The 13,404-nt window shown below is 40.4% G+C and overlaps 1 protein-coding gene across 1 annotated transcript in view; it reads right to left on the bottom strand.

The window, feature by feature from the left end:
- Positions 1-1,768: 1,768 nt before the first annotated feature.
- The window catches only part of LOC144692245 (putative ferric-chelate reductase 1), a 43,038-nt gene continuing 31,402 nt past the window's right edge, over positions 1,769-13,404 (bottom strand). Inside the window, exon 15 of the mRNA XM_078560841.1 lies at positions 1,769-2,502. Coding sequence (XP_078416967.1) covers positions 2,413-2,502 — 90 coding nt within the window. The 3' untranslated portion in view covers positions 1,769-2,412. The remainder of the gene's footprint in view (positions 2,503-13,404) is intronic.

The raw sequence follows: 13,404 nt of genomic DNA, 5'->3' as shown, positions 1-13,404 counted from the left end.
CTCCTCCATCCTCACCCCTTTTTTCAATATTCATTTCTTAATTTTTATTTTTTATCCACTTATTTTTATTTTTGTTTATTTTCATTTTTATTCATTGTTTTATCCCTACCCTTTTATCCTATTTTCGATCTTTTTTCCCACCACCGTCCCCTCCCCCACTCCGCCCCCACAAGGACCATCTGTCACTTGTTCATGTTGTTCTTTCTAGAGTGCTTACCCTTGTCATGCTATTTTCACATTCTGCTTTCTTACTTTAATGCCACCATCAGCACCTCCTTTAGCCAGAACCACTACCCTTAACACCCCTTTGTCCTTCTGTTCATGACATCTTTGTTAATCTCTCCTTTGCCCCCATCTACCGCTGGTCTTCTATCCATCTTCACCTGCTCCACTCCCTTAAACAGTATAAATTTCAACACATTTTTACTTCTCTTTAGCTCTGAAGAAGTCATACAGACTCGAAAAGTTAACTCTGTTTTTCTCTCCACAGATGCTGTTAGACCTGCTGTGTTTTTCCAGCATTTTCTGTTTTTGTTTCAGATTTCCAGCATCTGCAGTATTTTGCTTTTTTCTCAAGAGCATGTTTATTTCAAACTCCTTGAGCCACATTCCCTCAGCTCCACCACTGGTAATTGCTCTTTCAGCGATTGCTCCTTTCTTCCCTGGAACATCCTCCCCTTAGTCACTCCACTTTTGCATTGCACCCTCTAGTTTCAAACATCTCCTGAAAACCTTTCTCTTGTTTAACGCCCTCTGCTCACAACCTATTTTTCTTACCCTTTTACCCTGTTACTTGGTACCCACAGACCTTTCTCCACCTTGTAAAAGATTTTAAAATGTCCTCTGTACATGAGGTCAGCTATAGAAATATGTTATTTCAGGGAATTTTTTAAAAGCATTTAAAAATGTTATATATGTAAAATCATACGAGTTATGCTGTTTAAGAGAATAATCTGCTTTATCAAAACTTTGATTTAAAAAACATTGTATACACACACAGTTTCTGATAAAGTGCAAAGAATAATTTTGATAAGTTTACCATCAACAGCTTTTTTTAAAAATCAACCAATGTAATGGAAAACATACTCTCAATGCTATTGGTATTGGTGTTGTGAACAAAATTTGCATGGTTTGCACGAGTGGGCACAGATAATTGGCAAAAGAGCAATGGAGACTTGAGGAGAAACTTTTTCACTCGGTGAGTGGTCAAGCTCTCATGCACTGCATGAGAATGTGATGCTGGCAGGTTCAGTCGACGATTTCAAGAGAGAATTGGATTATTATCTGAAATGGAAGAATATGCAGGCTCACTTGGAGAAGGCAAGAGAATGGCACTAGACAAATTGTTTATTCAGAGAGCTGGTGCAGACATGACGGGCCAAATGGCCTCCCAATTCTGTGCTGCAATAATCAGTGATTCATTTCAAGTGTTGCTGACAGTCGAGTATTCTGTTTATTTTCACTGTACGATAATTAGTGAAGAAATGTTGAATATGAGCGATAGTGTATCTTCTGCTTATTCTAAAGGCAGAAGGCTGACACTATTGAAAGCACGTGCGGACATGAAGTAGGACAAGAGGGGGCTTGGCTCTTGCGGACAAAATACCTTACAATAATTATGGTCAAGGCTCACCTGTGATTGATAGCCAATAGGGCTAGACTCAGGAAGATGACTGTCCTATGAAACAATATCCAAGCAACTGATTCAGACAGAGTGGGAGAAAATTGGCAATAAAAAGAGAGGAAAAAAATGGAATCACACTCTTCCAAAAATTTAAATGTTTACCGAGTCAGAATCTACATTAAAATCCTTTCGTCTGCGGTAAATGTGGATATGTGATAACATCACCAGGTACAGTGACCCGGAAGAGTTGATGGTGTGAATGGATTACAATTAGCCCCAATACATGCACAAGGTTTCTTTGCTGTTTATGCAATTGCAACTTGCAGTGTCGATTGCAGTACCTCATCCACCATTTTCCTCAATGATGCCAACAACACACTATTTGTAGGAAAATATTAAACGCGAAAGAGAAAATAAAAGCAACACAATAATTACTTCTATTTTTTTGTTACTCATTTCAATGTGAGTGGAAAATATAATAAATTATGCGGGATTTATGCAATGATGGCCACACTTAATGATTTTAAAAATGTTTCCTTGGTCTTTAGAAGGTGCCATTGTACACAATTCCTTGGCTAATAGTATGATTTTTGGCAGAATAATTATCTTTCCAAAATCAAATGGTAATTATTGTGCAAATAAGGATCTGCTTCTGTATTCCTATCAGATTTCTTTGTACTGAGAGATGTACATTTAGGACACAGCTCAGACTTAAGGCCCGTATGACATGGCGGGGTTGAGCTGATGATGTTGATGTATCCATGATGATCTCTCTTGCAAATAGCATTTTAGGACTGTCCAATCCCCACGAGGAGAGCTATCAGAAATGCCAAGTTTCCACATAGGTACATGATCAATAACAGCAAGTCAGGCTCCACCTGTAAAAGAATGGCAAAAATCATCACTAATTCAAACCGGCAACAATTCCTGACTAATTCTAAATGTAGTTGGTTAACCCAATTTTTTTTTAATATCAGCTAGCTAGTGCAAAATCTGTATTACTAGAGAGAGCTATGGCTCAATAACTCTGTCACATTAATGTTACCTCTCTTCAACTCTCCCAGTTGCTCAGCTGGTTAAGGTGATGACTCATCATACAGTCAGGAAAGTCCCAGATTCAAACCTCAGTCAATGTGGTGTTAGTTGAGGTACTGGTATAGGTTGCCAGAAGTGGTCTTACCACTTCTGCATTGGAGAGGAGAAAATAGAGTAGGGTTTTCACTCCAGATTATTGCCCAACAACCCCTCTCGAAAAGTGTCCAAGTGAGAACAATACAGGCAGGATTTGGTTCCTGTGTGATACTGGCATATGGTCAAATAACCTGTTAATGCTTCAGTACCTTGAGTCAGAACTGTGGATTAGACACCTCTCATCCATTATTCAATACAATCCAAGGTTGATGGAATGAATGGGAAATAAAGGTCCATCCAGTACATAATGAAATCCGGAACCAATTGTCAGCTAATTATTTTCTCAAAATAAGTCCTGTGTGACAAATGGAAAATGTCACATTAGTGCAGTATGAAGTGAGCATCCAAAGCACATTTATGGGGCAGGATAGAGGAGCTTCGCTTCATATACAACTCAGATGTGTCTGAGCTATTCAGCCGGTCTGGCAGCATCTGTGCAGAGAGATACAGAGTTCACGGTTAGAGTCGAATATGACCCATCTTCAATACTGAAGAGTCATATTCCTGAAGAGACATATTGGACTTGAAACATTAACTATATTTGTCTCTCCATAGATGCTGCCAGACCTGTTGAGTATTTCCAGCAATTTTTTCAATCTCAGAGTTCCAGCATCTGCAGTATTTTGCTTTTATTTCGGATGTGTTTGAGGTTGATTAAAGCCACCTAAAGAAGAGCATGTTTCATTCGCAGAACTGTGTCAGCTTGGCTCAGTGCTAGCACTCTTATCTGAGTCAGAAGATGGTAGGTTCAAGCCCACATCAAGGATTAAATATGTAAATGTTGTCTGACACTTCCTTCAATACTGATGAAATGCTGTATTGTCAGAGTTGCCCTTAGGATGAAACTTCCCTCAGAAGACTCCCTCAGGTGATGTAAAATATCTAATTGCATTATTTAAAAATGAACATGAAAGGTCTTCTGCTTGAACGTTTATCCCTCAGCCAATAAGATCAGAGCAGATTAAGTAGCCATTATCTCACTGCTGCTTGTGGGATCTTATTGTGCAAAAAGTAACTGTAACTGAACTGCTTTTAGGAAATTCTTGGGAGGTGACGCACACTATATCAATGTAAGTTCTTTGTTCTTTCTCATGTCCCTCAGCTTATTGACCAGAAAGGTACACAAAGAACAATGAATTGGGCAAGCTAGCAGAGGCTGACTAGCATCCATGGAACTACACCCCAGGAAGAAGCCAACATCTTAAGGAGAGGAGCAGTGGAAGTGAAGAGCAAAAAAAATTGAGAAGGAGAAACTCAATATTCATCTGCTAATGGTTCCAATAATCCTTTCAACATGGTTGAAGTTGGAGGAAAAAACATTGAAATTGTTGGATTCAATTCGCCCTGTGTTTCTCCAGATCAAAATAAATGTGTTGGAATGCCCACACTTAAGTAATACTTCATTGCAGATAAGAGGCAATTTCCTACACCATGACGTTGCTTTCAATCTTTACTGAATATAAGAGCATAAGAAATAGGATCAAGAGTAGACCATATGGCCCTTTGAGCCTGGTCTTACATTAAATATGATCATGGCACCTTAGACATCTCCTTAGACAGCACCTTCCAAACCCACAACCACTACCATTTAGAAGAACAAGGGCAGCAGATACATGGGAACACCACCGCCTGCAAGTTCCCCTCCAAGCCACTCACCATCCTGACTTGGAAATATATCACTGTTACTTCACTGTCGCTGGGTCAAAATCCTGGAACTCCCTCCCTTACAGCACTGTGGGTGTACCTACACCACATGGACTGCAGCACCTCACCAACACCTTCTTGAGAGCAACTAGGGGTGGAATTTTACACCAGCGGGATTTTAGGGTCCCACCTAAGTCACTGGAGTTTAGAATGGCTCGCCACGTTTTACGGCCCCATCCTCTCCATGACAGGGTCGTAAAATTCTGCCTAGGGATGCACAACAAATGCTGGCCTAGCCAGCGACACCCACATCCCATGAATTAATCCCATGAGTCTGCCTCAACTTCACTTTCCAGCTCCCTTTCCATATATATGGATTCCATGAGTGTCCAAAAATCTGTTTATCTCAGCCTTGAACATATTCAATGATATGCAACCACATATATCTCTGCGGTAGAGAATTCCAAAGATTCACGACCCTGGGAGTGAAGAAATGTCTTCTCCTCTCAGTGTTAAATGATTGACCCCTTAACCTGAGGTTGTGCTTCCATCTTCTAGATTTCCCAGCCAGGGGAAACAACCTCTCACTATCCACCCTGTCAAGCACCTTCATTGTTTTAATACAGAAGCAAATTACTGCAGATGCAGGAAATCTGACATAAAAACAGAAAATGCAGGAAGTACTGCTGAGTACCTCAGCATGTTAGGCAACATCGTTGGAGAGAAGCAGAGTTATCTTTTCAGGTCAATGGTCATTTTTATGAAAGGTCATCAACCTAAAACATTAACTCTTTCTCTCCACAGATGCTGCCTAACCTGTTGAGGTTTTTCTGTTTTCATCCCCTGATAATCGTGAACGTTTCAATGAGATCACCTCTCACTCGTCTAAACTCCATAGAAGAGGCCCAATTTACTCAGCCTCTCACCATAAGACAACTTTCTCATCCCAGGAACCAATCTAGTGAACTTTTGCTGTACCGACTCATGGTAAGTATATCCTTCCTAAGATATTGAGACCAAAGCAGATCACGCTACTGAAGCTATGGTCTCACCAAAGCCCCACAAGTTTGCAGGAAGACTTCCTTGTTCTTGTACTTTGGTCCACTTGCAAGAAAGGTCAACATGCAATTTCCCTTCCTAATTGCTTGCTGGATATTTCTATGATCTTTGCACTTGTACACCCAAGTCCCTCTGAATATCAACATTTAAAATTTTCACATCTTTTAAACAAATTATGTGCTTTTTTGATCTTACCTATTGAGGTGAATAATCTCACACTTGCCCACATGATACTGTACTCTATCTGTGACTTTGTTGTCCACTCACCAAACCATCTACATTTCCTTGTGTCCACATCGCAGCTTGCATTTTCACCTAGCTTTTTATCACAGCAAGCTTGGATATATTACTCAGTCCCTGTCTAAGTCATTAAAGAACCTATTACATCTACTTGGGTAATGACTGTGACTGCACTTCAAAAGTAATCATTGTATGTGTTTTGCTTTTGGGACATCTGCGGGAGATGTGAACCATTACATCACTACAAGTTCTTTGTTCTTTCTAATATCTCTCAGCTTCATAAATGCAAAAGGTATACAAAGAACAATTAATTGGACAAGCTATCAGATAATGACTTGCATCCATGGAACTAGACTCCAGGAAGAAGCCAACACCTTAAGGAGAGGAACAGTGGAAGTGAAGAGAAAATAATTGAAAAGAGAAAACCACACATTCATCTGCTAATGGCTCCAATAATCCTTTCAATCCCGTGGTTGATGTTGGAGTGAGGACCCTTGAACTGTTAGATTTAATTTGCCCTTTGTTCCCCTACATCAAAATAAATGTGCTGATCGCTCACATTTAAGATAAGTTACTTGTTCAATGTAGATAAGAGACAATTTCCTATGCCTATGCTTTTGCTTTCAATCACTACTGATCCCAAGAACATATGGAGTAGGTACAAGAACAGACTACATGGCCCCTCTGTGCCTCCTATGCCATTATATACAATCATGGCTGATCTTCTGCCAAAGCTCCACTTTCCCACTCCCTCCCCATAGCCCTTGATTCCCCAAAAGATCACATATCTATCTATCCCATCCTTGAACATATTCAAGGATGGAGCATCCACATACCCCTGGCATAGAGAATTCTAAAGATTCAAAACCCTCTGAACTCAACTCCACTTTCCTGCTCCCTCCCCATCTCCTTTGATTCATAGGGAGGTGAAAAATCTATCTAGCCTTGCTTGCTATTGATTTAACAGCTGCCTAAAGAACCTGTTCCATTCACCAGAACTGTGTTTGCTCAGTGGTAGGACTCTCATCTGAGTCAGAAGGTTGAAGGTTCAAGCCCCACATCACAGCTTAATCATGGAAACCTCATCCATTACTTCAATGCTATACTGATGAAATGTTGCATTGTCAAAAATGTTGTCCTGAGGATTAGTCATAAATCAAGCTGCTCTCAGGTGGATTTAACATATTTGATGGCATTATTTGAAGATGAACAGGAGAGGTCTTCTGCTTTAACGTTTTTCCCTCAACTAATATGATCAGATTAAATAGAGATATGTCATTGCTGCTTATGGGATCTTACTGTACAGAAGTTGCCTGTCACATTTAGCTGCATAATGATCAAGTCAGCATTGCAAAAGTAATCATTGCCTGTGAGATGTTCTTGGAAGGTGAGATGCACCTATTTATCAATCCAAACTGTGATTCTGTTTGTTCTTGCTAATGTCCCTCAGCTTATTAAGCAGGAAGGAACACACACAACAGTGAATTGGGCAAGTTACTAGAGGATGACTGTCACCAAGGCACTACCCTCCAGTAAGAAGCCAACATCTTAAGGAGCGGACAATAGAAGCAAGAGAAAAAAAATTGAGAAGGAAAAGCCCCACATTCATCTGCTAATAATCCTTCCAACGTGGTTGATGTTGGAGTAAGGAACATTGAGCTGTTAGATTTAATTTGCCCTTTGTTCCCCTACAACAAAATAAATGTGCCGCAATGCTTACATTTAAGATAAGTAATGTTTCAATGCAGATAAGAGACAATCTCCTTTACCGTGGTGTTGCTTTCAGTCATTACTGATCATATGAACAGAGGAACAGGAATCCACTCTGTGGCTCTTTGACCCTGTTCTGCCATTCAATGCGACCATGACTGATCTTCTGCCTCAACTCACTTTCCCACTCCCTCCTCATAAACTTTGATTCCTTTAGTGACCAAAAATCGGTCTTTGCAACCTTGAATATACTCAACGATGGAAAATCCAAAAACCTCTGGTAGAGAATTCCAAAGATTCCCAATCCTGCTAGTGAAGAAATTTATCCTCACATCAATCCTAAATCATCGCCCCTTCATTCTGCAACAGTAGCCCATGTTCTAGATTTCCCATCTAGAGGAACCATCTTAATGTCTACCCTGTCAAGCCCCTTCATAATCTCATATGTTTCAATGAGTTTATCTCTCATTTATTTAAACTCCAGAGTACAGGCCTAATTTACTCAGCCTGTCATCATAGGGGAACCTTCTCATCCCAAGAAACAAGCTAGTGAACCTTCATTGTACCACCTCCAAAGCAAGAACATCCTTCCTTAGAAATGTAGACCAAAACTGAGCACAGTACTTCAGGTATGGTGTCACCTAAGGCATCATCATCAGCTGTCCCTCGATTCAAGGAAGACATCTACTCAGAGTTGCGAGTTTCTATCATGCGTCTGCGCGTGACTGGGATTAGGAGTGCAGGATTTTGTCCTTTTATTTCCCCTTCTTCTCTGCTCAGCTCTGCCTCATCATTAAGACATTGTAACTCAAAGTATGTTGCAGCTTTATGGACAAGTTGTCGCCATTTTGAATGATTGGTAGCAAGTTCCTCCCAGTCAATAGTCCCAATGCTGCTGCGCTTCAAGGAGAGCTTCAGAGTGTCTTTGAAGTGTTTTCTTTGTCCTCCCTGGAACACTGGCCATTTGAGAGTTGAGAAAACAGGACAAGGCAGCTTACCACCACCTTCTCAAGGGCAACTAGGGATGGGCAATAAATGTGCTGGCCTAGCCAGCAAAGCCCACATCCCAAGAATAAATAAAAACAAAGATAGCTTTCTGCTATCCAGACACAGTGTCCAGTCCATCGAAGCTGATTTTGCAGCAGTTTTGCCTGAATGCTTGTGGAGCTGGCTTCAAGAAGGATACCAGCATTTGTTTGATGGCCCTCCCGTTGATTCCGGCGGGGGCACAGCAGAGATATTGCTGATGGAATTTCCCTAGTGCTCTTATGTGTCGCTGAAACACAGTCCAGGTCTCACTGCAGTACATGAGTGTGGTAGCAACAACTGCTCTGTAAGCTAGGACTTACGTTGACATGCAGAGGTCTTTGTTGTCAATCACTTATAATTTGTAGAAGACTCAGCTGACTGAGTCTTAGATCTCCTCATCAGTGGTGGCCTCTTGAGAAAGAGGGCTGCCAAGGAATGGCAAGACCAAAACTGAGCATAGTACTCCAAGTATGGTCTCACCAAAGCCCTTTACAATTGTCAAAAGATTTCCTTGTCCTTGTACTCCAGTCCCCTTGCAAGAAAGAACATCATCCATTTGCCTTCCTAATTCTTTGCTGTACATGCTAGCTAACTTTTTGTGTTCCTTACACATGTGCACCTAAGGCTATCTATAGATCAACATTTAAAAATTTTGGGCCTTTGAAAAAACAGTTCTAATTTTCTATTCTAACTATTATGGTGAATAATCTTACACCTCCTGAGCTGATACTCCAGCTGCCACCTTGTTACCCACTCTTTAACCTATTATCTCTTTGTGTGTTCCTCACAGCCTACATTTCCACCTAGCTTTGTATCATCAGAAAACTTGGACACATTACTCTGAGTCTTCGTCTAAATCATTTAAAAAATTGTGAAATTTGCCTGGGTAATGACTGTGACTGCACTTCAAAAGTAATCATTGCCTGTGAGTTGCTTTCAGAACATCTTGGGGTTGTGTGAACCACTCCATCAATTGAAGTTCTTTATTCTTTCTAATGTCCTTCAGCTTTGTAAGCACAAAAGGTACACAAAGAACAATGAATTGGGCTATGAGAGCATGACTGGCACCCATTGAATTAAACAGCACTGAGAAGTCAAAACCTCAAGGAATGGAGCAGTGGAAGTGAAGAGAGAAAAAAAATGAGAAGGAAAAACCTCACATTCATTTGCTAATAGTTCCAAAAATCTTTCCAATGTTGATGTTGATATAAAAAATGTTGAACTATTAGACTTAATTTGCCCTTTGTTCTCCAACATTAAAATAAATGTGCTGATTGCTCACATTTAAGATAAAGACATGGTTCAATGCAGATAAAAGGTAACACATTAGAAAAAGGGGCAGGAATAGACCTTGTGGTCTCTTGAGCCTGCTCCACTTTCCAATACACTCATGGCTGATCTTGTGCCAAATCTTCATGCTCCTGCTCTTTCCCCAAAACCCCATGTGATTGCTGAGAGATCAAAACTATCTATTCCAGTCTTGAATATATTCAAACTGGAACATCCACAGCCCCAAATTCCAAAGATTCACAACCCTCTGAGTAAATAAATTTCTCTTCATTCCAATACTAAATGATCAAATAAATCTCATGAGTCTGTGGCCCTATGTTCTAGATGTTCCAATCATTGAAACAGCCTCTAAGTGTCTACCCTGCCAAAACCTTTCAGAATCTTGCATATTTCAATGAGATTACTTCTCATTCTTCTGAACTCCAGGGAGGTCCATGTTTTTACACAGTTTCACATCATAGGACAACCTTCACATCCCAGGGACTAATCTAATGAACTTACATTATCCATTTGCCTTCCTAATTGCTTGCTGCACACACAGGCTAGCTTTTCATGTTCATTGCAGGCATACACCCAAGTCCCTCTGAACATCAGCATTTAGAAATTACAAATCATTCAAAAAAATGTCATGCATTTTTATTCTTATCATGGTGAATAACCTCCCACTCTCTCATCATACTCTACATTAGAATCCATCTGCCACCTTGTTGCCCATTCACTTTTACCCCGCCATATCTCTTTGCACTTCCTCACAGCTTACATTCCCACCTAGTTTTGTATCATCAGAAAACTTGGATGGTTTACTCCCAATCTCTTTGTCCAAGTTATTAAAAACCTTGTATGATTTGCCTGGGTAATGACAGCGACTGAACTTCAAAAGTAGTCACTGCCTGTGAGATGCTCTGAACATACCTGGGGAGGTGAGAAGTATTGCATCAATGCAAATTCTTTGTTCTCCACCATCAGCTTCATAAGCACAAAAGATACACAAAGAGCAATGAATGGGCAGTGGACAGAGGATGCCTGGTACCCATGGGTTTACACTGCAGTAAGAAGGCAACATCTTAAGGAGAGGAGCCATGGAAGTGAAGAGAAAAAGGATTGAGAAGGAAAAACCCCACATTCATCTGTTGATGGTTCCAAAAATTATTCCAGCGTTGATGTTGGTGTAAGAAACTTTGAACTATTAGAATAATTTGTCCTTTGTTCCCTGACATTAAAATAAATGTTCTGATTGCTTACATTTAAGATAAGTCACGGCTCAGTGCAGATAAGAGACAATTTCCTTTCCATGGTGTAGCTTCAATCATTACTAATCATAAGAGCCTAAGAAATAGGAGCAAGAATAGATCTTATGGCCCCATGAGCCTGCTCCACCTTCCAATACGATCATGGCTGATCTTCTGCCAAAACTCCACTTTTATGTTCCTTCCCAATAATCCTTGACTCCCCAGAGATCAAAAGTCCATCTGTTCCAGCCTTGAATTTTTTTACTAATACATTACTAATCATTAGAGTCTTTAGAAATAGGAGCAAGAATGGAGCTTTTGGCCCCATGATGCTGATCCACTTCCAATACGATCATAGCTGATCTTTTGTCAAAACTCCACTTTTACATTCCTTCCCCTTAACCCTTGATTCTTCACATGATCAAAACTCTACCTTTTCCAGCCCATCCACACCCCCTGGGTAGATAACTCCAAAGATTCACAATCCTCTGAGTGAATAATTTTCTCATCATCTCTTTCCTAAATGATCAAACAAATCCCCTATGCGTACTGTATGCTGCATTCTAGATTCCCCAGCCAGTGAAACAGTCTCTCAGTGTCTACCCTGTCAAGCCCTTTCACAATCTTGTATGTTTCAATGAGATCACTTCACATGAGATCACTAAACTCCAGAGAAGTAAAAGTTTACTCAGCCTCACATCAAAGGACAACCTTCATATCCCAGGGACCAATCTATTGAACCTTCACTGTACTCCCTCCAGTGCATGTAGATCCTTCCTTAGATATGGAGTTCAAAACTGTGTACAGTACTCCAGGTGTGGTCTTACGGAAGCCCTGTACAATTGTAGCAAGACTCTCTTGTTCTTGTATTCCAATCTTCTTGCAAGTAAGGACAACATGCCATTTGTCTCCCTACTTGCTTGCTGCACCTACATGCTAACTCTAGTGTAGTATGAGGTGAGCAACCAAAGCACATTGATGGGGCAGAATGGAGTGAGCTTTGCTTCATTTCCCACCTGAATGTGTTTGATATTGATTCTTAATTGCGTAAAAAAGAACATGTTCCATGTACCAGAACTGTGTTAGTTTGGCTCAGTGGTAGGACTCTCACCTGAGTCAGAAGATTGTAGGTTCAAGCCTCACTTCAAAGCTTGATTACATAAATCTTGTCTGTCACTTCGACAAAACACTGATTAAATGCTACACTGTCAAAGATGCTGTCCTGAGGATCAATCTGAAATCAAGACTTTCTCGGGTGGATTTAAAATATCATATGTCATATCATATATCATAAATAAATATGACATTATTTGAAGATTAACAGGGAAGGTCTTCTTAATCCCTCAATCAATATCATGAAATTAGATTACGTAGTTATTATCCCATTGTGGGATCTTACTGTGCACAAGTTACTGCATAATGATAAAGCCTGAACTTCAAAAGTAATCACTGCCCACGAAATGCTTTTGGGAAATCCAGGGGAGGTATGATGCACGAGATCAATGCAAGCTCTTTGTTCTTGCAAATGTCCCTCAGCTTATTGAGCTGAAATATACACAAAGTACAATGAAGCAGGCAAGCTACCAGAATGTGATTGGCAACCATGGGACTACACTCCAGTAAGAAGCCATCATCATAAGAAGTGGAGCAGCAGAATCAAAGAGAAAAAGAGCGAGAAGGAAAATCCCATGTTCATCTGCTGATGGTTACAATAATCCTTTGATGTGGTTGATGTTGGAATAAGGAACCTTGAACTATTAGATTTAATTTGTACTTTGTTCCCCATGCACCAAACAAATGTGCTGCAATGCCCTCACTTAAAATAAGTAATGTTTCAATGCAGATAAGAAACAATCTCCTTTACCATGGTGTTGCTTTCAATGATTAATGATCATAGGAACATACAAAATAGGAGCAGGAATCCACCATATGGCCCTTTGATCCTGTTCTTTCATTCAAAATGATCATGGTTCATCTTTTGCCTCGACTCACTTTCCTCTCCATCCACATATCCCTTGATTCCATGAGAGACCAAAAACCTGTCCATCTCAGCCTTAAATACACTCAACAATGGAGCATCCACAAAACTATGGGATAAAGATTGCAAAGGATTCACAACCGTCCAACTGAAGCAATTCCTTCTCATCTCAGTCCTAAATGATCGACCACTTATCATGAGACTGTGCCTCCGTGTTCTAGGTTCCCATGCCAGGGGAACAAAACCTCTCCCCATATCTACGCTGTCAAGCCCAAGAATCGTTTCATTGCGAACACCTCTCATTTTTCTAAACTCCATGATATAGGCCCACTTTACTGAGCCTTGCATCAAATGGGGATCTTCTCAACCTAGGAGCCAATCTAATGAATTTTTGCGGTACCACCTCCAAT

This window comes from Cetorhinus maximus, chromosome 17 (assembly GCF_964194155.1).
Source record: "Cetorhinus maximus chromosome 17, sCetMax3.hap1.1, whole genome shotgun sequence".
Lineage (NCBI taxonomy): Eukaryota > Metazoa > Chordata > Chondrichthyes > Lamniformes > Cetorhinidae > Cetorhinus > Cetorhinus maximus.
This window is presented reverse-complemented; position numbering and strand designations above follow the sequence as displayed.